The sequence below is a fragment of the Phyllostomus hastatus genome, unplaced genomic scaffold (genome assembly GCF_019186645.2).
Source record: "Phyllostomus hastatus isolate PE091 unplaced genomic scaffold, TTU_PhHast_1.1 phas_contig_113, whole genome shotgun sequence".
NCBI classification, from domain to species: Eukaryota; Metazoa; Chordata; class Mammalia; order Chiroptera; family Phyllostomidae; genus Phyllostomus; species Phyllostomus hastatus.
Genome location: NW_025333530.1, coordinates 14,792,054 through 14,817,050, shown reverse-complemented (window position 1 = coordinate 14,817,050; position 24,997 = coordinate 14,792,054). Strand labels below are relative to the sequence as shown.

Genomic DNA, 24,997 nt, shown 5'->3' with positions numbered 1-24,997 from the left:
ACACCAGGTTGTCAGCAGAGTTGATTTTTTTTTCCTCAGAAACTTTCTTATTGGCAATCATCTCCCTGTGTCTTCAATGGTCTTCCCTCTGTATGTATCCATGTCTTAATTTCCTCTTCTTATAAGGATACCAGTCATACTGGATCCACTCTAGTAACCAGTTTTTAATTTAATTTTCTCCTTTAAGAGTGTATGTTGAATACAGTCATGTTCTGAAGTGCTAAGGCTTAGGACTTCAACATATGGATTTTGGGGGAACACCACTCAGCCCATAATATGTACGACTTTTGCTAGGAGCTCTTTTTCCTTCGGAGAGACCTTGGTACATCTCTTGTGCTTCCTAGGTGAGCCTGCCTACGGCAGAGATTGATTGCAGCCTGGCAGAGTACATTGACATGATCTGTGGTAAGCTCTTCCATCCTTTCCTTGTCCCCATCTCTGGATAAACCCACTGTGGGCTTTTGAAAAGGATTGTTTACTCTGAGAAGATGGTGTTCTGAGTTACAGCCTTCACTATAAGCCACTTGTGCTGTTGGCAGCCCTGAAGGGAGGTGTTGGGCTTATGCAACTACCTGCTGGGTATTGAACTCCCAAAGCCATGGTAACATAGCCCATCTGGGAGGGGATTGGCTAACTTAAACAGAAATGACCCGTAAGTCCTAGGTTTTTGTTTGGTTCTGCTCATGGGAGTACTTGATTTCAGCCATCCTAGACATTCCTATCTACAAGAGTCGGATTCAGTCTCTCCACCTGCTCTTTTCCCTTTACTCGGAATTCAAAAACTCACAGGTAAGTCTAGCATTAGAGATTGACTTAAATTGCAATGAGGATTGCTGCAGTCTCCACTATTCTGAGTCAGCTGTGATTGTGTTTTATGACAATGTAAGATGTTTCTGCCCAGAATTACCATTACCTTTCTCCGTAATTAAGAGAGCTGCAAAGCAGGCAGGGGTGGGACTTTTAGAGGAAAGGAGGTGGAGGAGATGAGCTTAGGTAAGGATCTATAGAAGACACTCATTCTTATGGGAGAACTAAGTGGTCTAATGAATGAAAGCAGGAAGGAAGGGGAACGGGGTTTATTATTGTAGGAGGTAGAGCAAATTTCTAGCTGTTTTTCAAAGATAATACCAAAGAATTGTTTTGAAAGTAGAATTGGGAGAAAATCGGAGCTTAAAGTGCTGTAAAGACATTAGTTCTTGCTAAAATGTAGCAACTAGCATAACCCAAATATTCCATGTTCCCTTTCCTCTTTCCTCACAGCATTTTAAAGCTCTAGCTGAAGGCAAGAAAGCATTCACCCCTTCATCCAACTCTACCTCCCAAGCTGGAGATGCAGAGACATTAACCTTTGGCTGAGACACATCCCCCAACACTTTGTTTCAAGGCTGAGCTGGCTTTTCTGCCCCAGCTGAAGAGAGATTGTCGTCAGCCACCTGGCATCCTGCCAGCGTCACAGTTTGACTCGGACAGTATTTGTCCTACCACCTTTTCTTCCAGAAAGCACTACGCATGTTCGTTAAATGGCTTCTGCCTGTCTCAAGATTTCCTTTCTGTAGGAATGTTGCATCTCTACCACTATGGCAATTTGAGTTAGATGAATTGAAATTTCTGGGATCTCAGGATGCTCAGTTAGGAGAAAAGTTGAAAAGACTTTTTTTTTTTACAGCAATGGAACTAATTTGCTTTCATTTTTGAGTTAGTTGGCAAAGATTTTACAAATAAAATCCTCTTATCTTTCAGGCTGTCCTGCTGTTCTATAACATGAAAGAGAAAAGGCAGACTGAGCAAGAGGCAGAGATAAGGAACTTGGCCTATTAATAAGCGTTAAGTGAATAACAGTTTAAGCAAATTAACTTTATGAAATAAAATCAAATACCAGCCTCCAAGATTGGCAGTAGAGGGGAATCCTTTTCCCCCAGAACTTATTTTTTCAGGGGGCCTCACTAGTTATGCTGCCTGCCTCACAGGCACCTGCCTGGTTGTGGTCTCAGGGAGCCTAGCTGTTGCAGTGATCCAGGTGAGAGATCATTGTGCCTTGGATTAGAGTGGGCATTGTGGTAGTAGCAAAGATGGATACATTTGGGAAATATTTTGGAGTTTATATCCTCTGCTCCAGTCAAAAAGTGAAAAACCATGCTAGTTAACTTCCTAACAAAGAGTGTTAAATGTGGGAAATTGGTTACAAAAGTATTGGAAGGGCTGAAGAAACAAAAGGGAGAATACAGGGTACTGAAGGAATGAAAAGCTAAAGGGGTGGGATGCACTGCAGGTGCTAGAAGTGGAAGACGTGCCGTAGTGGTCTTGAATGGCAAGGAGGTGCCATGTGGAGGCACGGCTGGTGCGTGGACCTCGTCTCCACTTCTACAGCAACTGAGAGCAATGGCTGCTGTTTCCTCTCTCCCAGCCTTCTCGTTTCTTGCTGGTGCCTCCTCCCATTGGCAGAAATTAACAGCTGGCAGGGAAATCTGGAACATCCAGCAGTATAAAGCAGGGTATAGAAGGGAGAGTGTGGGGCTAAGAGACAATGAATTAATAACCAGTAGAGGTAGAACAAAACTTGGTGATAGATTGGATGCAGGGGATGAAGGAAAGAAATCAAGGATGACTCCCAGGTCTTGGGTCTTGAGGAACTGAATAGATAGTGGAACCAAGTACTAATATAGTGGAAAGTGGGGCAAGAATTGATTGGAGAGGAAAATTACATTAAAATGCTACACTGTCAGCATAGGGGAATCATTTCTTAGACTCTTAAACCAACTATGATGTTCACATTAAGCTTGAATTTGCGGAGCAGAAACATTTGAGCTAAGGCCTTACTTTAACACCATATTGGGACCAGGTGCTATGTTCTCGAATGGATTTCATTATTGCTCACATTGAACCCATAGGGATAAAAGAGAAGCAAAATATGATAGGAACTCATATTCTCCATTAGATTTTTTTAATTTCAGTGATTTTAATACTTTGCAGAACATTAACCAGTTTTGTATCTAATCTAGCAATCTTAAACTAAAATTTCTTTAATTGCTTATAAATGCTTAGCAATTTGAATGCTCTCTGAACCAATTTTTAATATGTGGCTGGTTTCCTCACTAATTGGTTGAGTAATCAGTGAGGAACTCTCTGACACATATTCATTATGCACGTATGTGAGAGTTGTAACAGATTTTTTTAAAGTGCATGGATATTTGCTCTTGTTCTCCCTACTCTGTTAGATTTTTAAGAAACAGATTAACTTCTTTGGCTAGAGCTGAGACTTAGCACTGATAAATTGATTCTTGTTATTCATGGTAGTTATATTCTATAAAGTCACCGTGAACACTGCATTAGCCAACACTGAATCATTGCTCCTAGGGCAAATACAAGGTTAGGCTCCTATATGCCTATGGTTATAACATTTTCATCAACCTACCACTGATTCATTGAATTCACAGCCACCAGCACTATAAATCATGCCATAGTGAAGCTTACCTAACACTTCTAAGGCACCTCAGAACTATGTTTGGGGGCCATTTTTAAACAGTAAAATCACCACCAATAAGCAAAATCATGGCATTAAATAGACCGTGAAAGGGGCACTTGTTTATACAGTGTGAGAGCTGAGACCAAAGGCAGTGTTGCTTTATTCAGCCTTTAATTTTCACTGCTTTGAGTGTGTTTACAAATGGTCATGAAAACACTGCAAACATTGATTTTGGGATTACAAATAAATTTTAGCAAGTATGTGAATTCACAAATACAAAATCTGCAAATAATGAGGATCAACCTTACTTCCTCCCTAACTTACTGGTTAATGCATGAGTCTTTTGGATTTCTCCCTACTTCAGCACACCCACCGTAGCTCTCCAGTGATCATCTTCAGGAACTGTTTTGGACAGGGACTCCTCCCTCCTCTTTAACAATCTGTAGCTACTCCCTTTGGCTACTTGTTTTTTGGCCCTGAGAAAAATCAGTTAACTTCTATGCCTCAAACTATATATGAATCAGTTATAATAAACACTAAACTCTTAGGCTTTTCCTGTGTGTAAAAAACGTGAAAACATTTAGTGCCACAAAATGTAAGATGTAATAATTACATTACTAAGTATAAACTTTCTTTCAAGTATATTTTATTGATTATGATATTACATTTTTCTCATTTTTTTCTCCCCTTTATTCCCCTCTGCCCTGCATCCCCCTATCCACCAACATCCCCGCCCCCCTCACTTAGTTCATGTCCATGGGTCGTACATATAAGTTCTTTGGCTTCTCCATTTCCTATACTATTCTTAACCTCCCTTGTCTATTTTGGACCTACCATTTATGCTTCTTATTCCCTGTATCTTTTCCCTCATTCTCCTCCTGCCCCCTCCCTACTGAAAACCATCCATGTGATCTCTATTTTTGTGAATGTGCTTGTGTTCTAGTTGTTTGCTTAGTTCATTTTTGTTTTTTCAGGTTCAGTTGTTGATAGCTGTTTGTTCTCATTTTACTGTTCATATTTTTAATCTTCTTTTTGTTAGATAACTCCCTTTAACATTTCACAGAATAAGGGCTTGATGAACTCCTTTAATATTACCTTATCTGGGAAGCACTTTATCTACCCTTGCACTCTAAATGATAGCTTTGCTGTATAGAGTAATCTTGGATGTAGGGCCCTGCTTTTCATGACTTTGAATACGAATTTCCAGCCCCTTCTTGCCTGCAAGGTTTCTTTTGAGAAATCAGCTGGTAATCTCACAGGCACTCCTTTGTAGGTAACTGTCTCCTTTTCTTTTGCTGCTTTTAAGATTCTCTCCTTGTCTTTAATCTTGGATAATGTAATTATGATGTGCCTTGGTGTGTTCCTCCTTGGGTCCAGCTTTTTTGGGACTCTGAGCTTCCTGGACTTCGTGGAAGTCTATTTCATTTGCCAGATTAGGGAGGTTCTCCTTCATTAACTTTTCAAATAAGTTTTCAATTTCTTGCTCTTCCTCTTTTTCTGGCACCACTATGATTTGTATGTTGGAATATTTGAAGTTGTCCCAGAAGTTCCTAAGCACCTCCTCATTTTTTTTGAATTCTTGTTTCTTCATTCTGTTCCGGTTGAATGTTTATTTCCTCCTTCTGCTCCAAACTGTTGATTTGACTCCCAGTTTCCTTACCTTCACTGTTGGTTCCCTGTATATTGTTCTTTATTTCAATTTGTATAGCCTTCAGTTTTTCCTCTATTTTGCAACCATACTCAACCATTTCTGTAAGCATCCTGATTACCAGTATTTTGAACTGTGCATCTGATAGGTGGGCTATCTCTTCATTCGCTTAGTTCTTCTTCTGGAGTTTTGATCTGTTCTTTCATTTGGGCCATATTTCTTTGTCTCAGCACACCTGTTATGTTGTAAGTGGTATAGCGTTAGGTATTTGCTAGGGCGGGACAAACCAGGTTGCTGTGTTGTAGTGCCGTATGTGGGAGATGGGTCAAAGAGGGAACAATCCTACTTGCTCAGTGCTCAACCAGCTTTCAGTCACTTCCCCCACTACCTACAAGCAAATTGGGCCCTTCTGGTGCTAGTTCCCAGGTGGGTGGGTTTGTGTACATTCTAGGACTCTGTGGGTCTCTCCAGTGAACTGCCCTGTGAGACTGGGAGTTTCTCCTGCTGTAGCAACTTCCACGGGTTTTTATAACCAGAGGTTTTGAGGCTTTATTTCCTAACACTGGAATCCTGGGTTGCGTGGTCGGTCTTGCTGCCCAGTTGTTTCTCCCTGCTTATTCACACACAAATGTGGGATCAACTGGTCCTCCAGTAGCCACTTTGCCATGTGTCCTCTCCACCCTAGCCACCCTTCTCCGCCTATCCTACCAGTCTGAATGAATGTTTTGTCTTTAACTCCTTGGTTGTCAGACTTCCATACAGTTTGATTTCCTAGCAGTTCTGGTTTGTTTGTTGTTTTTTAAAATTTGTTGTTGTCATTTACTAGTTGTGTGAGGATGCAAAGTATATCTGCCTATGCCTCCATCTTGGCCGGAAGTCTCTAAACTTTCAATTTGGCCTTTTAGACTTTCTTTTGAGCTGCTGTCTCCCTACCTTCAAGTCCTCATTTTTCATAATTCCCGCTGTGAGCTGCAAAACCAATGGGCTCACTGTACTGTGCCCTGGACTGATGAATTTCCTCCTCTAACTAAACCTTCATGCAGGCTCTTCCTTACTGGAAGTGTCCCCCTTCTCTGATAATCCTAGATTCACAACACTTCTAAATAAACAAATATCAATACAAGGATTTACATCTTCATTCCTTCCTTTAATATTATTTACTAAAATGACAATATAGGAATAAAAAATACAATAGCAAAGGCAAAAAGTAAGAAAGAAAATGATGGTAGGCAAGATAGCAACACAATCTTGGAAGATGGACAAGTGGTAACTGATTTAGTGGGACAAGGGTGCAAAGCCTGCAATTTGACTGCTGCTTGTGGATGAGATGGACTGAGAAACTGATAAGAAGTGAGCCATTTGACATTGCAGAACCCTGGAAAAGATGAGAAAATAAAAGTGCCAGATATTTCTGGGCTTAAAATGCCTGAACAAATATTGGATTCCTAGAAACTCCCCCATCTGCGCTGCTCATCTCTTACCTCAGGAGACAGTAGACACCTGTGATTCAAGGAGGCTCTCTGAACACAAGAATACCAAGCAACTATGAGGAAAGCAATAAAGAGGCCATATTTAAATTAGGGTAAAATAGAGAAATGAGCAGTGAGACTCTCAGAACTTTTCCAGGTTTATACCTCCAAAGCAGAATATTGGAAAAGTCTTAAAAAAAATTTTTTTTTCGAAAGAGGGGAAGGAAGGGAGAAAAAGAGAGAAACACTGATGTATGAGATAAATATCAATTGGTTGCCTCTTGCACATCCCGAGACAGGGAGCTGGCCTACAACTCAGCATGTACCCTGAGTGGGGACCTGTGGCCTTTCACTTTTCAGGATGATGCCTAATCTACTGAGCCACACTAGTTAGGGCTAGAAAAGTCTTGTCTTGAGAAACTGATCAGCCAAAAAGAAAAGATCTATGGACACTAACAGAGTCTTTAAGCAAATATCTAGGTCCCAACTTACCTATCAGTGTCTAGTTACCTTGTGTGTATGTGTGTTCTTAAATTTGAACATAGTCAGAAATCATCAGACACTTGAGGAAAGCCGGAAAAATAGAGACTGAATCCTACAAAACAGGAAATTAGAGAAACAAATCAGGCAAGATAATTTTTTTTTACTTTTTTCAAAATATATTTTATTGATTATGCTATTACAGTTGTCCCATTTTTCCCCTTCACTCTTCTCCCCCCTGGACACCCCCTCCCACCCACATTCTCCCACTTTAGTTCATGTCCGTGGGTCATATATATAAGTTCTTTGGCTTCTACATTTCCCATACTATTCTTAACCTCCCCCTGTCTATCTTCTACCTACCATCCATGCTACTTATTCTCTGTACCTTACCCTCCCCCACTCCCCTGTTGCTAACCCTCCATGTGATCTCCAAATCTGTGGTTCTGTTCCTGTTCTAGTTGGTTGCTTTTGTTTTTGTTTTAGGTGTGGTTGTTAATGGCTGTGAGTTTGTTGTCATTTTACTGTTCATATTTTTTTAATCTTTTTCTTAGATAAATCCCTTTAACATTTCATATAATAAGGGTTTGGTAATGATGAACTCCTTTAACTTGACCTTAGCTGAGAAGCACTTTATCTGCCCTTCCATTCTAAATGAAAGCTTTGCTGGATAGAATATTCTTGGATGTAGGTCCTTGCCTTTCATGACTTGGAATATTTCCTTCCAGCCCCTTCTTGCCTGTAAAGTCCCCTTTGAGAAATCAGCTAACACTCTAATGGAAACTCCTTTGTAGGCAACTGCCTTCTTATCTCTTGCTGCTTCTAGGATTCTTTCTTTACTTTTAATCTTGGCTAATGTAATTATGATGTGCCTTGGTGAGTTCCTCCTTGGTCCATTTTCTTTGGGACTCTCTGAGCTTCCTGGACTTCCTGGAAGTCTGTTTCCTTGGCCAGATTGGGGAAGTTCTCCTTCCTTATTTGTTCAAATGACGTTTCCACTTGCTGTTCTTCCTCTTCTCCTTCTGGTATCCCTATAATTTGGATGTGGAACATTTAAAGATGTCCTGGAGGTTCCTAAGCCTCTCCTCATTTTTTTTGAATTCTTGTTTCTCCATTCTTTTCTGGTTGGATGTTTCTTTCTTCCTTCTGGTCCACACCGTTGATTCGAGTCCCAGTTTCCTTCCCATCGCTATTGGTTCCCTGTACATTTTCCTTTATTTCACTTAGCATAGCCTTAATTTCTTCATCTAATTTGTGACCGAATTCAACCAATTCTGTGAGCAGCCTGATTATCAGTGTTTTGAACTGTGCATCTGAAAGATTGGCGACCTCTTTGTTGCTTAGTTGTATTTTTTCTAGAGTTTTGATCTGTTCTTTCATTTGGGCCTTTTTTGTTGTTGTTGTCTTGACACACCTGTTACATAGTGAGGGGCAGAGCCTTAGGTGTCCACTAGGGTGGGGTAACCCACATTGCTGTGTTGTGACCCTGTATGTGGGGAAGGGGTCTGAGAGGTAACAATGGTGCTTGCACCACTCTCTGCTGGATTTCAGTCACTTCCCCCAGCTCCCACAAGCAAATTGGGCCCTTCTGGGGCTGATTACCGTGTGGGTTGGCTTGTGTACATTCTAGGACCCTGTGGGTCTCTCCAACGAACTCTCCTGTGAGGCTGGGAGTCTCTCCCACTGCCACCTCAACCCCCACAGGTGTTTTCAATCAGTGGTTTGAGGCTTTATTTCCCTGAGCTGGGGCCCTGGGTTGTGCAGTCCATCCCACTCCCCAGTTATTTCTCCCGGTTTATCTTCATGTGAATGTGGGACTGCCCATTCCACAATCCACTGCCTCTCTGGGTCTGTCAGCTGCCACGTTGCCTGCCCCCGTCCTCCAGCCACTGCCTTGCCTCAAGTCCTCTCTGCCCTGGCTGCCGGACTCTGCCCCTCCTACTGGTCTGGATGAATGTGTCTTCCTTAACTCCTTGGTTGTCGGACTTCCATCCAGTTTGGTTTTCTGTCAGTTTTGGTTGTTTTTTGTTTTTAAATTGTTGTTGTCCTTCTTTTGGTTGTGCAAGGAGGCACAATATATCTAACTATACCTCCATCTTGGCCAGAAGTCTCAATTTTTTTTAATTTCAAAAAATTCATAGAGCAGTACTTCTCAAACTTGGTTATGCATTAGAATTGAGATTCTTAGCATTTCCATTCCCCATCCCTTCCCCTTTGGCAACCATCTGCTTGTTCTCTATATAGTGGTCTTTTTCTGTTTTGATTTATTTACTTATTTATTTTTATAATCCACATGTAATTGAAATCATGTGGTATATTTGTCTTTTTCTGACTTGTTTCACTTAACATAATACTCTCTAGGTACATCCATCTTGTCACAAATGGCAAGAGTTCATTCTTTTTTATGTTCATTCTTTTTTATGGCTGAGTAATTACTTCATATTGTGTGTGTGTGTGTACATATGTATATGTATAGGTATATATGTATATCTATACATATATATGAGAATATACCCCACATCTTTCTTATCATCTACTGATAGGCATCTAGGCTGCTTCCATATCTTGGGTATTACTAGTAATGCTGCAGTGAAGATAGGGGTGCATATGTGCATATGTTTTTTTCCAATTAAAGCTTCTGTTTTCTTTGAATAAATACCCAGAAGAGGAATAGCTAGATCACATGGCAGCTCTATTTTTAATTTTTTGATGAATCTCCATACTGTTTTCCATAATGATTGCACTAATTTACAATCTCATCAGCAATGCACAAGGGTTCCCTTTTCTACACTTCTTCACCAACACTTGTTCTTTGTTAATTTATTGATGATAGCCATCTGAAAGGTGTGAGGTGATATGTCATCAAAGTTTTAATAAAATTTTTTCATTTACTGATTTTGAGGGGCAAGGAAGGGAGCAGGGAGAGAGAGAGAAACATCTATTCTGTTGTTCTATTTATTTATGCATTCATTGGCTGATTTTTGCATGTGTTCTGACCAGGGGTGGAATTCACAGCCTTGACAGGATGTCACTCCATCCAACTGAGCTAACCATCCAGGGCTCACTGAAGTTTACATTGCCCTGTTAATTAGTGATGCTGAGCATCTTTTCATTTGTCTGTTAGTCATCTGTGTGTCCTCCTTGGGAGAAATGTCCCATTTTTTAACTCAATTGTTTGTTTTTGGTGTTAAATTGTATGAATTCTTTATATATTTTAGATATTAACCCTTTGGCCCTGGTGGGTGTGGCTCAGTGGACTGAGTGCTGACCTGCAAACTAAAGGATTACTGATTCTATTCCAAAAGGGTCACCAGTTCAACTCTCAGCCTAGGGCATATGCCAGGCAGATTCCGGGCTAGGTCCCCAGTAGGGAGCACATGAGAGACAACCATACATTGATGTTTCTCTCTGTCCCTTCCTCCCTCCCTTCCCCTCTCTAAAAATAAATAAATAAAATATTTTAAAAAATAGATATTAACCCTTTTTCAGATGTATTATTTGCAGTTATCTTCTCCCATTCTGTAGGTTCTTTCCATTTTGTTGATAGTTCAACTGGAGATCTTTTAAAGAAAAGTTTCCAGAACCTGGTGGGAATCATGGCTCCACAGGCTAGGAGTGGCCAAGCAGCAGGCCACATGTTCCATATTCTGGAGACCGAGGGCAGCTGAGCTGGCTCCAGGGCCATGAAGCCTCCCAGAGGAGCATCAGGTGATCTATTTGGAAGTCCAGAAGGTGTTCCTTCAAGCCAACCCAACAGGATGGCATCGACTATGTTTGGACCAACTGAAGAACCTCAGAACATTCCTAAGAGAACCAACCCCCGGGGGGAGAGGAAGTGGTATCTTTGGGGAATCAACTGCTGTGCACACTCCATAGTGCCTGAACCCACCTGGTGGGAAGGTGAGTAACATTTTTGAGTTGCCAGTGACTTCCATTTTTCCTTGGCACACTCAAACAAACTCAAGGACCACATGCTCTTGTGTGAAGAAGACCCACAGTTGGACCTTAAATCCACAGCGAGCATCTTGCCCAGAGAAGAGCTGGGTGAGATAGGTGGCCTGGGAGAAGTGGACCATGCTCAGGAGCCCCAGCCCACACCCCGGTTGACAGCCAGGAGTCCAGGTTGGACCCACGCCTCAGTGTCACAACAAAGTCCTGATTTCACCTGGAGGCAAATCCAGCATCTTTTTCTACTAGAGAAACTATTGCTTCCTCTGTAACTAAAAAGATAGGATTTCAAAGTCTCCTTTAGTCCAAAGGAGCAGGGAGGGGTTTGTGTGTCAGTACTGTGTTGTGTGTTGCGTATCTGAAGCCACTGCTCAGGTTCCACTGCCACTGTTACAGAACAAAAGGGGGTCAAGGGAGTGCCTAGGGCAATATACTATTACTGAAAGGAACCCCTCCAGGTTCGTTATGTCTGTGGCCTTATAGGAAAGACGTCTCTCGATGCCAGAGATTCATGAAAAGGAAAGGAAATGTTTATTTAATGCTATACAGACTTAAAAGTAGTAACCTAATGTCTTCATCAAAATCCCAAAGTCCCTTAAAACACCCACAAACACACACAGTCCTTCCTTCCCCCTCTTGCCCAGTCTAGGGTACCGTATCTCAGGAAAGGAAATAGAAGTCCATGGCTCAGGCAGCCCCTGGTTCTTCCCAGTAATCCGTGCTTGGCTGGTAGGCCTCCCTCAGTTCCTGGCACCATCAGCTGTGTCGCCGTGATCTCTGCTAAAGCTGGGTGGTGGTTCCCCCTTCTAAAGCTGCGGGGGTCCCCACTCTGGCAAAGCCACATGGTTCTCTCTACTAGGGCCCCAGCCGCGTAGTCCTCTCCCCCCAATGGCTGCCGTGTCTGGGTTTAAATCCCTGTGCCAATCTTCCTCTGCAGCCCCATTTCTGACTCCTCCTACAATCAGTTACACCTGCCAGCACTCTCATATCTTTCCAGCTTCACTGGGCTGCCATCGTGAGTCTGGGCTGGCGTGGCCCCATGTCGTGGAGCCAATCATCTCCAAGCTCCCACGCAGGCACTGTAACTGGGGGGACCTGTCCCCCAGTTATGTCTTGGTGGGGAAGTTACTTCCATTCCCCTGGCTCAGAGCATGCCCACAGCTATTTAACATATCTATGCAACCAGTTAAAGGTTATAGATATGTTAAATGACCAGGCCAGAGGTTAGCTGCAAAGCTGTTGCTATGCAAAACAACTTTCAATGGCTCTGCTCCATGTGTCCCTTCCCCCAACACACACATGTTGGGGGGGTGGAGCGGTGAAATCATCCTAATATTTCCTGGACACCTTGAGTTCTAGACCCCATTCCAAATCTGTATTTGGGGCACCCCCTCTTGGCTATACCCTGTAACACCACCATGAGAGGCACACAGGAGCTTGCCTCCCAGACTGTCAAGAAACATATCTTTGTGGGGGGAAAATGTGACTCCTTGGTGAACACTCTGCAATTTTGGATGTGAGAGGAACTCTCAGATGGGCTGGGTGGGGAGCTGGTGCAAGGCTATAGGAGCCTGATGAAGTGGTATCTTTCATGTCCTTGTTGCAGCAACAATCTTCCAGCCCACTGAGTATGTAGAAATCACTTAACATAGTAGCAGAGTTTAAAGCCTTAGAAAGAAATCCAGAAACAACATTGGGCATAAAACAAGAAGTTGTTCTAAGTCTTACACTTTATGGAGAGGTTTTTACCCCAATTTTCTGTAGTGATCTTGTTACAGAACAAGCAAGGGTGGGGCCTGGGACGATACATTATTACTGAGAGAAGCGCCCAGGTCTGTTATGTCCACCGCCAGAGGAAAGACGTCTCTCAATGCCAGAGATTTGTGAAAAGGAAAGGAAATGTTTATTTAATGCTATACAAACTTAAAGTAGTGACCTAATGTCTTCATCAAAAATCCTAAAGTCTCTTAAAACACCCACAAACAGACACAGTCCTTCCCCCTTTGCCCAGTCCAGAGTACCGTATCTCAGGAAAGGAAATAGAAGTCCATGGCTCAGGCAGTCCTCTGGTTATTCCCAGTTAGTGCTCTGTCTTGACTGGGAGACCTCCCTGGGTTTCTGGCACCCTCAGCTGTGTTGCCGGGATCTCTGCTAAAACCAGGTGGTAGTTCCCCCTTCTAAAGCTGCAGGGGTCCCTATTCTGGCAAGAGCACGTGGTCCTCTCTCCTAGGGCCACGGGAGTCCCCACCCAGCCAAAACCGTGTGCTTCTCCCTTCAATGGCTGCCGTGTCTGGGTTTAAATCCCTGCGCCAATCTTCCTCTGCAGCCCCATTTCCGACTCCTACACTGAACCACACTTGCTCTCAATCTGCTGTCTTTTCCAGCTTTTTTGGTCGCCATCGTGGGTCTGGGCAGGTGTGACCCCATCTCCTGGAGACAATCTTCTCCAAGCTCCCACACAGGCACTGTAACTCAGGGGACCTGCCCCCCAGTCACATCTTGGGGAGGAGGTCCCTTTCCATTTCCCTGGCCTAGAGCATGGCCATAGCTATTTAGCATATCTAAGTGCCCAGCCAAAGTCTATAGGTATGTTAAATGACCATGCCATGGATTAGCTGCAAAGCTGCCCTGCATGTTCTTGCTCTGTGTGCCCCTTCCCCCAACTCACACCTGTGGGGGAAGGGGTGAAGACATCTTAAAATCTGAACACCTTGACTTCTGGACCCCATTTCAAATACCCATTTGGGGTCCCCCCCCTCTTGGCTGCACCCTGTAACAATCTGACAGGAATCTCTGCCTGTCCACTGACTTCTTCAAGACTAAAACTATCCAGATACATCCAGGTAATTGGGTTACTTAAATCCTTCATGTGTCTGTCTTTATTCCTGTTGACATTGGGTAAAAGAGATGCTTGAGAACCTTGGATTCTTCCGTTTGAATTCTTTTATTTTTTTAAAGATTTTATTTATTTATTTATTTTAGAGAGAAGGGAGGGAGAAAGAAGGGGAGAGAAACTTGAATGTGTGGTTCCCTCTCATGCACCCACTACTGGGGACCTGGCCTGAAACCCAGGCATGTGCTCTGGGAATTGAACCCATGACCCTTTTGTTCGTAGGTCTGTACTCAATCCAGTGAGTCATATCAGCCAGGGCATGTTTGAATTCTTTAATAATATCTAATGAGCTATTCCTAAACAGCAGCTTGACATAAATGACATATTGACAGTTCTATTTCTGACACCTTTCTAGAAAAATGTTACTCAAGTATACCAAAGAAGAAAAAAAATTTTGCTTAGACCACCCTTTACAAAGCTCTGAAGAATCTTTGGACTATATTCCTTTTCCAGAAGAGACTTGGAAACATTAGGCTAGGAGATTTACTAATTTGGCAGCAAAGCCTCAACTGGCCAGTCAAGTTTTTTTACTCTGTCAGGCAGAAGTTTCTTGCCTCCTAAGGGGAATAGTCTCTATTCACTCATGCTGGACCAATAGTTAACAGGAGAAAGGGTTTGTGTGGTAGAGGCTTTTGTTATGAGTGTCTACAGAGCAAATGCCAGGTGGTAGAAATGTCTTCATCATTATTAAAATTGAGGAAAGAAACAACTGTGTTTAGTTATCATATGGCCGAGACACTAAGTGCCTGCAGGAGCTGCCTGCTGAACCCTTCTTACACCCTGCACACTAAAGGGATCTGCATGTGGCTTTGTTAGCCAAAGAATTTTCCTCCTTTCAGTTATCCTGCTATCTTTGGAGCCAAGAAGTGCTTAATCCATATGACTTTATCAGGTACTTCCTGTCTCCATCCTTCAAATAGTCATTTTTAAGAAAGTTGTCTGGAATTCAGAGCATTTTTTCCCCATTAAAAGAATGTCATAAGCGGTAGTTAGATTTTAAGGCCTAATACATTAACTTGTTCAACTTGTAATGAAATGTGTTGATGGTGGAAATGAGCTGCCATTTATAACTACATTTGTTTTTTCATATACAAGAAAATGATTTGTGAATTCCAAATTGTGTTACTAGGAAGAACCCTGACATTGTACTGCTGGCCCTTGTGGCTTTGCCCCCACTGTCAGCCAATGAGAGGAAGAACTCTAGCTCTGTCCACTGGCAGGGATTTCTGGGGTGGAGATGGGGAGACCAAAGATGGGAAGAGAGGCTTGGGAGGATAAGGAGAGCCGGAGCTTTAGCAAGACCCTTTGGGAAACAGTGACAACTCCAGTCTTACTTTTCTTCTCATCGTTCTCCCTTTTTCCTCCCTGGGGCCATAAGAATGGGTTTAAGAGTGCTCGGGTAGTTTGGTCACTGGGAGAAGCAGAAGAGGAGTTTCTCTTCTGTGAGCCCAGTGGGGATGGTCATCTGTATTTGGAAGATTCATTAACTATCAGCATCCTGTTCTCAACCTCTAAACTGCATTGAGAGATTACCAGTCTGTATTTTATTAAGCCTTAAAACTTTATGTGCATTTGGTGCCAACTTTTTTCTAGAGCTGTATCAAAAACAACAAATCTATACTTACATGACAATGTAATTTTGATAAGAACACTTTATTTTCACAAGACAAACTTGGGTATAACAGTTGAATTAAACTTAGTAATCATGTAAAAACAAAGAAAAAAAAAGTTTCCTCTCCCAGCCCTGGACAGTGTGGCTCAGTTGGTTGGAGCATTGTCCCATAGACTGAAAGGTTGTGAGTTTCATCCCTGGCCAGAGCACATACCGAGGTTGCCAGTTCAATACCCCCAGTCGGGGCACACATGGGAGGTAACTGATTGATGTTTCTCTCTCACACTGATGTTTATCTCTCTCTCTTTCTCTCCCCTCTCCTTTCTCTCTAAAAGTAATAAAAAAATGTCTCAGGTGAGAATTAAAAAAAAAAAGAAAAAGTTTCCTCTCCTAGACAACACACCAGACTAATTAAATCACAATCTCTGAAGGTAGGATACAGGAATTCATATTTTTATTATTACTTATTATTATTTTGTAAGTCCTCAGATTATTTCAATATATAGACAAACTTGTCACAGAGAGATGAGAAGATTCCACATCCATGAAATACAAATAGGAGACTTCCAAAAAGGAACATGCAATATAGCAAGAAAATATGACAATTTTAAACATTTACACACCTAATAACAGACCCTCAGAATATATGAAGCAAAAGTTGACACAACTGAGTTTTACAATAATAGCTGGGCACTTCAATACCCATTCTGAAGAATGCATAGAACAAGCAGACAGAAGAAGATAAGTAAGGAAATAGAGGGCTTGGACAAACAATATAGAACTAGATCTAAAAGACACATACAAAACACTCTGTCCAACAACAGGATACCCATTCTTTGCAAGTGCACATGGGACATTTTCTGGGATAGAAATATGTTAGGCCACAGATTAAGTCTCAAGATTTAAAAGGATAGATATCATACAAAGTATCTTCTCAGACCACAGTGGGTGAGGTTAGAAATCACTAGAAGGAAAAGTTAAAAACTGACAAATTTATGGAAGTTAAACAATACACTCAACCAATGGGTCAAAAGAAGAAATCACAAGGGAAATTAGATAATAGAGATAAATGAAAATGAAAACATAACATACCAAAACTTACTGGATGTAGCAAAAGTACTCAGAGGAAAAACTTATGGCTATAAATGTTTACATTAAAAAAAAAATATCTCTGCCCTGGCTGGGTGGCTCATTTGTTTGGAGCATTGTTCCATGCACTGAAAGGTTGTGGGTTTGATCCCTGGTCAGGGCATATAACCTAGGTCACATGTTCCATCCCTGGTCTGGTTGCATGCAGAATACAACAGATGAATGTTTCTCTATCACATCAGTATCTCTCCCCGCCCCCCCTTCTTTCCTCTCTCTTTAAAACCAATGCAAATATCCTCAGGTGAGTATATTAATTAACTAATTAATTAAAAAATAAATGAAAGTGGGGACATTACTACCAATTTTACAGAAATAAAAAGGATTACAGTAGTATGAACAATTGTAGCCAACAAACTGGACAAATTCCTAGAAACACAAAACCTACCAAGACTCAAAAGCAGAAAATTTGAAAGATCTATAACTAGTAAGAAGATTGAATTGTTAATCAAAATTTAAAGATCAAAATAAAATATATATAACATAAAATTTGCCATTTTAGCCACTTAAAAGTATTTATTATTTATTAAAATTATTAAAAGTATTTCTTATTTTAAAGAGAGGGGTAGGGAGGGAGAGAGAGAGGGAAAGAAACATCAGTTGCCTATCATACATGCCCCAACCAGGTACCAAATCCACAACCCAGACAAGACACGTGCCCTGGCTGGGAATTGAACCAGTGACCTTTTGCTTTGCAGGACAAAGCCCAGCCAACTGAGTCATACTGGTCGGGGCCATTTTAGCCACTTTTAAGTACAATTCAGTAGCATTAAGTGTATTCACATTGTTGTGCAGCCATCACAACCTAACCACTATCCAGTTTCAGAACTTTTTTTATCATTCCACATTGAAACTATGCCCATTAAACAATAACTCTTGTCTCTCCCACCCCCTTTACCCAGCTCTTGGTAATTTTTGTTTGTGTCTCTGAATTTGCCTACTCTAGGTACCACTTAAGTGGAACCATACAAAATTCGTCCTTTTGTATCCGGCTTATTTCACTTAGCATAATGTCTTCAAGGTTCATCCATGTTGTAGCTTGTGTCAGGATTTTCTTCCTTTTAAAATGGCTGAATGGCAGTCTATTGGGTATATACACTACATTTTCTTTATCCATTCATCTGTTAATGGACATTTGGGTTGGTTCCCCCTTTTGGCTGTTGCAAATAATGCTGCTATTAATATTGGTATACAAGTAACTGTTTGAGTCTCTGCTTCTACTTCTTTTGTGAATAAATCTAGAAGTAAAACCATTGGATCATTTGGTTTAACTTTTTGAGGAACTGTCACAATGTCTTCCACAGTGGCTGTACCATGTTACATACTTACCAGCAATGCAAAAAGTTAAACATAATTTTTTAAAAATGTATTTATATATTTTTAGAGAGGGGAAGGAATGGAGAAAAAGGATGAGAAGCATCAACGTGAGAAACATTGATCATTTGCCTCTTGCATGTATCCTGACTGGGGACAGAACCCACAACCTAGGCGTGCGTCCTGACCTGGAATGGAACTATTAGGCAGAATAGATAGTAAACCAAGGGAGGGAAGGGGAAGGAGACATGTCTCACCTATTAACTCAGAAGTGCTGAGCCTGGTCTGATGAGATTGCCAGGTGTTTCCAAAATCACAAGAGAAACCATAATAGCACAGGAGGAAGGGAGCCCTTGAAATCTGTATGAATCATTACCACCACCTGGGAAAGAAAGCCTTTGAAACTGTGTATTAATCCCAAGGCCTGGAGAGTGGAAGAGGAGGGGAACACAGAAGCTGGCTACAAGCATAAAACCCCTAAAATCCCAATAGTCAGGGCATTCAGACTAGTTGGGTGCCTGCTTACAACTTCATGCTAAAATATATTTCATGAATAAACTTGCCACTTCATTTCCACTATATATGTTGTTTCTCACTTGAATTATTTTCTTGTGAGCAACTCCCCGAAGAGGGGGAGTTGCCTAACTCAAGTCTCTCTGGTAACAGAACTGTGACCTTTCATTTTGTAGAATGACACTCAACCAAGTAGGCCACACCCATCAGGACTGAATATTATTTTTTATGTCCTTATTAAACAGTCTATTGTGTATGGAGGAATTCAGTAAAACATAGTCCAGATGGGAAAAATGCAACCTGCACTATGTTAGACTGCTGTACATTCAAACTCAAGGCAACAAGCAACCTGCATATTATTGGAGGGTAAAGATTAAAAAATTAATATACTGAAGTATATTAAAATGCAATGTAAAGGGCATTCATAATGCTGAAAATTCCATGCTCCTTAGCTTTCAGAAATATTGAAGGAACTAGATCAGGAATCTCCTCCCAATATTTTACTATAAAAATGGTAAAAAAAAAAGAATTTTGGAAGAATTGAATGATAAATCCTATATACCCACCACCTAAATCTTACAAATAACAGTTTGCTACATTTGCTACCTATCACATTTCCATCCCTCTATCCATTCATCAATCCATTTTATTTTCTGATACATTCCAGAGTAAGTTGCAGACATCAATGCACTTTACCTCTATATACTTTAGCATGCATGTAATTAACTGGAGTTCAATATTTATTTATGATTTTTTATCAGGTAAAAATTACATTTCATCAGTGAAATGTACAAGTCTGATTACCATTTAATTTTTTAAACTTTTATATTTACATTTTTATTAGAATTCTTCAGAACTGTCAACAATTGGAGAACATACCTGGAAAAAAACACATAGAACACCAACACCCTTTAAACTTGCAGTGCTTCCATATTTACACATAAAGTTACTATATATATATATATATATATATATATATATATATATATATATGTAATATTTCACCCTCACTGGTGTAGCTCATTTGGTTGGAGTGTTGTCCCAACCCAACCGAAATGTTGCAGGTTCAATTCCTAGTCAGGGCATATGCTTGGGTTGCAGGTTCAGTCACCCAGTCAAGGTGCATATAAGAGGCAACCTATTGGTCTTTCTCTCTCACATCAATGTTTATCTTCTCTCTCTCCCTTCCTTCCCCTCTCTCTAAAATCAGTAAGTATATCCCTGGGTGAAGAGTAAAAAAAGGAAAATAAGATATTTAATTCATAGGCTTCATGATATTCAAAAGATATTATTGCTACATTTCAATATTTACCAAAAAAGCCACAAAATAATTTCGAACATTAAGCCACTGCAAAGAAACATCTGATGTAAAAGAAATATATAAAAATATGTTCTGCCCAAGATGGAGGTGTAGGTAGAAACCTTTCACTTCCTTGCACAACCAAAAGGAGGATAACACCAATCTAAAAATCAATAAACAACCAGAAGCACCAGCAAAATCAAACTGCATTGAGCTCCAACAACCACGGAATTAAAGAAACAGTCAAACAGAACAAACAGACCGGTAAGGTGGCAGACAGAGAGCAACAGTGGCGAGGCAGTGGACTGTGCAGGTGGGCCAGCTGCAGCGAGGCGGCAGGCTGCAAGGGAGGGGCTGACTTAAGGGGAAACTGCGACACAGAGCTGGCTTTGGACTACAGTGGTTGCCACGGTGGGAGAAACTCCCAGTCTCACATGAGAGTTCGTTGAAAAGTGAGCTAGAGAGGAGCAGGTGAGCTGTATTGTTCCCTCTCTGGTCCCTCCCCCACAGACAGCTCCTTGGCTCAGTAAGGAGGTTTGCCCTGCTTGGGTAAATACCTAAGGCCCTGCCCCCTTAACAGGGCCCCTGAACAAAGAAATAGGGCCAAAGTTAAAGAACAGAACACAACTTCAGAAAGAGAGCTAAATGATGAGGAGATAGCCAACCTATCTGATGGAAAATTTAAAGCCCTGGTAATCAAAATGCTTACAGAACTGATTGAGCTTGGTCAAAAAATGAAAGAACAAATGAAAAATACCCAAATTGAAATAAAGCAAAATATTCAGGAAACCAACACTGACAAGAAGGAAACCAGGATTCAAAGCAACAATTTGGAACAAAAGGAAGAAATAAACATCCAACTGGATCAGAATGAAGAAACAAAAATACAAAATAATGAAGAGAGACTTTTGAACCTCTGGGACAACCTGAAACATTCCAATATCTGAATTATAGGGGTGCCAGAAGAAGAAAAACAACAGCAAGAAATTGAAAACTTATTTGAACAAATAATGAAGGAAAACTTCCCCAATCTGGCGAAGGAAATAGACTTCCAGGAAGTCCCAAAGAAGTTGGACTCAAAAAGGAACACACCAAGGCACATCATCATTAAGTTACCCAAGATTACAGACAAAGAGAAAATCCTAAAAGCAGCAAGAGAAAAGGAGACTGTTACCTACAAAGGAGTTCCCATAAGGCTATCAGCTGATTTCTCAAAAGAAACCTTGCATGCAAAAAGGGGCTGGAAAGAAATATTTGAAGTCAAGAAAGGCAAGGACCTACATCCAAGGTTACTCTATCCAGCAAAGCTATCATTTAGAATGGAAGGGAGGATAAAGTGCTTCTTCCCAGATAAGGTCAAGTTAAAGGAGTTCATCATCACCAAGCTCATCATTTCACCTTATGATATGAAATGTTAAATGAACTTATCTAAGAAAAGGAAAATAAAAAAACATAAACAGCAAAATGACAACAAACTCACAACTATTAACAAATGAACCAAAAAAAAATAAAAGAAAGAAAAACAATGAAAACAAAAACTAAGCAAACAATTAGAACAGGAACAGAATCAGAGAAATGGACATCACATGGAAGGTTTTCAGTGGGGAGGGGGAGGGGAGGAAGAGGGGGAAAGGTACAGGAAAGAAGAAGCATAATTGGTAGGCATTAAATAGACAGGGAAAGGTCAAAAATGGTATAGGAAACAGAGAATTCAACAAACTTGTATGTACAACCCATGGACATGAACTGAGCAAGGGGGATACTGGAGGACTGGGAGGTACACGGCAGAGGGGGGATAAAGGGAGAAAATTGGGAAAACTGTAATAGCATAATCAATAAAATATACTTTAAAAAGTTGTCAACAGGAAAAAAATATAAAAATTAAAATTTCCAATAATATCCAAGATAAAACTCTCAGTGAAACGCCCCTGAATTGCCTAGACATCTACATACAGTTAGCAACCACTGTTCTTACTACAAAGTTAACAGAAATGCAAAGAAAATGTCAAAGTATGGCAAACAGTAACAATCTCTTATGTCGACAACAAATCCCCAAACCCGTTACCTTTGGAAATGTGCGAGAGCATAGAATTCCAGTGCAAATGGGTACTTCCAGATGAATGGCCACAGTTCTCTAGATGTCAACTAAGGGACTGAGGAGAAGAAACTGTGCAGGAAGCATATCTGAATCTTGCAAGACAACACACAAACCTGGCCACATACACATGACCTCTTATAGTTAGGCAGTGATGAAAAATAAGGTAAACTCTAAGAATAATAGCCAGACTACAACCTAAACAGTAAAATTTAAATATATTTCAGTAGGAGAGTAGCATTAATAAGGCCTAAAGAATGAGTACAGTATGTTGAATATAAATAACAATGCCGTAAGTGTAGGGGGATTGCAAATAAATAGGTACTTAGGCAGGCACTCCACTCCCTATATATGCCTGTAGGTAAACCTTTGGTGAGCATCTCAGGACAGCTAGGTGAAGGGAATCAAGAGTAGTATGGATGATAAAAAGAGAAAGAGAGAGGAAAAAGAGTGATACAGATGAAAAGCCAGGCCGTTTCTGGGTACTGAAGGAGTCTCTTGGGCTCAGGGCAAGAATATCCCCCAGAAGGTTTGCCTACATGCGTACACACTGAAGCACGCACACATACACACATAGGGATACTGGCCTGGCATCCAGGTCATTCCTGCAAAGGAAGCTGAATCTAAATTTTATTTCCTGCTACAGAAGTATCCAAACTAAGACACCACTGTTTTCTCACTTCTGCTGGAATCATGCAGTACATCTTTCAAATGGCATCAAATCCACTGAGCACAATGCCCTCCTGAAGCTAACAGGCTTGTTCTGAAGAATCTATAGAGCAAGTTCATCAGGTACAAAAAGAGATTTTTGTCAAGATTATGCTATATAATTATGTTTTTTCCTTTTAAAAAGAGCACTAACTTTGTCCTTCAAACTTGCCTGGCTCTTTATTCCTACATACAGCTGACTTGAGCCAGAAGCAACACCTTGTGGGTTCCCCCGCCTGAGGTATGTGAACACGTGCAATTGCAGGATGAGTATATACAGATGCTGGCTGTGGAGGCCCTCTTTCCAATTCAGCTCCCTGACAGCAAACTCTGGCTAAAAAGCAGGTCAGTAGCACAAAGTTTCACTGAGCAGCAAGTCTTCATTCATACTCGGGGAGCATTTTCCATGGTCTATGTCTCATTCCCAGCATGAAATACATTTTCTAAGTCCAGATATTCAGACTTCTGAACTTTGTCCTAATAATGTTCTATTTTCCACATCAAGATCTTAAATCTCATGAAACCAGACCACCAACTTACACTATATACCAGAATAAACTCAAAATGGATGAAAGACTTATTAAGTCATGATACCATAAAAGTCCTAGCAGAAAACATAGGCAGTAAAATTTCAGATATCCCACATAGCAATATTTTTGCTGATATATATGCTAGGGCAAGGAAATAAAGGAAAAAATAAACAAATGAGACTACATCAAATTTAAAAGCTTCTGCACAGCTAAAGAAACCATCATCAGAATGAAAAGGGAACAGACCATATGTGGGAGAACATATTCGTCAATTATACATCAGACAAGGGTTTAATCTGCAAAATATATAAAGAACTCATATGACTCAACACCAGGATGACAAACAATCCAATTAAAAATAGGCAAATGATCTGAATAGACATTTCTCCAAGGAGGACATACAGAGGGCTCAGGGCACATGAAAAGATACTCAACATCACCTGCCATCAGAGAGATGCAAATTAAAACCACAATAACACACAACCTCACACTTATCAGAATGGCCATCATTAATAAATCAGCAAACAACAAGTGCTGGTGAGGACATGGAAAAAAGGGCACCCTAGTGCACTATTGATGCGAATGCAGACTGGTGCAACCATTGTGGAAAATGATGTGGAATTTCCTCAGAAAACTATAAGTGGAACTGCCTTTTGACCCAACAATTCCACTGCTGTGATTATATCCTAAGAACCCTGAAACACCAATTCAGAAAAACTTAAGCACCTCAATGTTCATAGCAGTGTTATTTACAATAGCGAAGTGCTGGAAACAGCCTAAGTGCCCATCAGCAGATGAATGAATCAAAAAACTGTGGTACATTTACACAATGGAACACTGCACAGCAGAAAGGAAGAAGGAACTCCTACTTTTTTGCAGCAGCATGGATAGAAATGGAGAATATTATGCTAAGTGAAATAAGCCAGTAGGTGAAAGACAAGTACCATATGATCTCACCTATAAGGGAAATCTAATGAACAAAATAACCTAATGAGCAAAATAGAACCAGAGGCATGGAAACATGGAACAGAGCTGACAGTGACCAGAGGGGAGGGAAGAGGGAGATAATGGTGGAAAGAAGGGGAAGGGACTAGTCAAAGAACATACATGGATGACCCATGGACATGGACAGCAGTGTGGGGATTGGCTGTGGGAGCAGGAGGGTAGGCTGGGCTGAAGAGGGCAAAGGGAGAAAAATTGAGACAACTGTAATAGAATAACAATGAAAAATTTTTTAAGGACTTCCGGCCAAGATGGAGGCATAGGTAGACACACTGTGCCTCCTCGCACAACCAAAAGAAGGACAACAACAATTTAAAAACAAAAAACAACCAGAACTGACAGAAAATCAGAAAGTCTGACAACCAAAGAGCTAAAGAAGACACATTCATCCAGACCAGTAGGAGGGGTGGAGTTGGGCAGCCGGGGCAGAGAGGACTTGCAGCAAGGTGGCAGCTAGTGGACAGGGGTGTGCAAGGGGGCAGCTGGTGGATTCAGCAAGGTGGCAGATTGTGGAACCGGGCACTCAAGACTGCAGCTGGCCTTAAGGCAGCAGCTGCCAGACTGGGCCATCCCACATTCTCTCGAAGATAAACCACGTAAAACAGAGGGGGAGTGGGATGGACTGCACAACCCAGGGCCCCAGCTCAGGGAAATAAAGCCTCAAACCACTGATTGAAAACACCTGTGGGGGTTGAGGTGGCAGTGGGAGAGACTCCCAGCCTCACAGGAGAGTTCGTTGGAGAGACCCACAGGGTCCTAGAATCCCACAGGGTCCCAGGGTCCCACAAGCCAACCCACACGGTAATCAGCCCCAGAAGGGCCCAATTTGCTTGTGGGAGCTGGGGGAAGTGACTGAAATCCAGCAGAGAGTGGTGC

General features: G+C 41.3%; 1 protein-coding gene and 1 pseudogene across 12 annotated transcripts in view; both read left to right on the top strand.

Annotated features, from left to right (window-relative positions):
- IFT46 (intraflagellar transport 46) overlaps positions 1-10,758 on the top strand; it is a 31,157-nt gene extending 20,399 nt beyond the window's left edge. For 8 of the 12 annotated variants that reach the window (XM_045839399.1, XM_045839372.1, XM_045839421.1 and 5 more), the window contains 3 exons: positions 345-405; positions 704-789; positions 1,261-4,165. In XM_045839399.1, the coding sequence (XP_045695355.1) occupies positions 345-405; positions 704-789; positions 1,261-1,356 (243 nt within the window). In that variant the 3' untranslated portion in view covers positions 1,357-4,165. Of the gene's footprint in view, positions 1-344; positions 406-703; positions 790-1,260; positions 4,169-10,585 lie in introns of those variants that run through there. The other 4 variants (XM_045839436.1, XM_045839383.1, XM_045839414.1 and 1 more) reach the window with 3 other exon arrangements.
- Positions 10,696-11,257, top strand: LOC123819118 (annotated as a pseudogene).
- Positions 11,258-24,997: the final 13,740 nt, after the last annotated feature.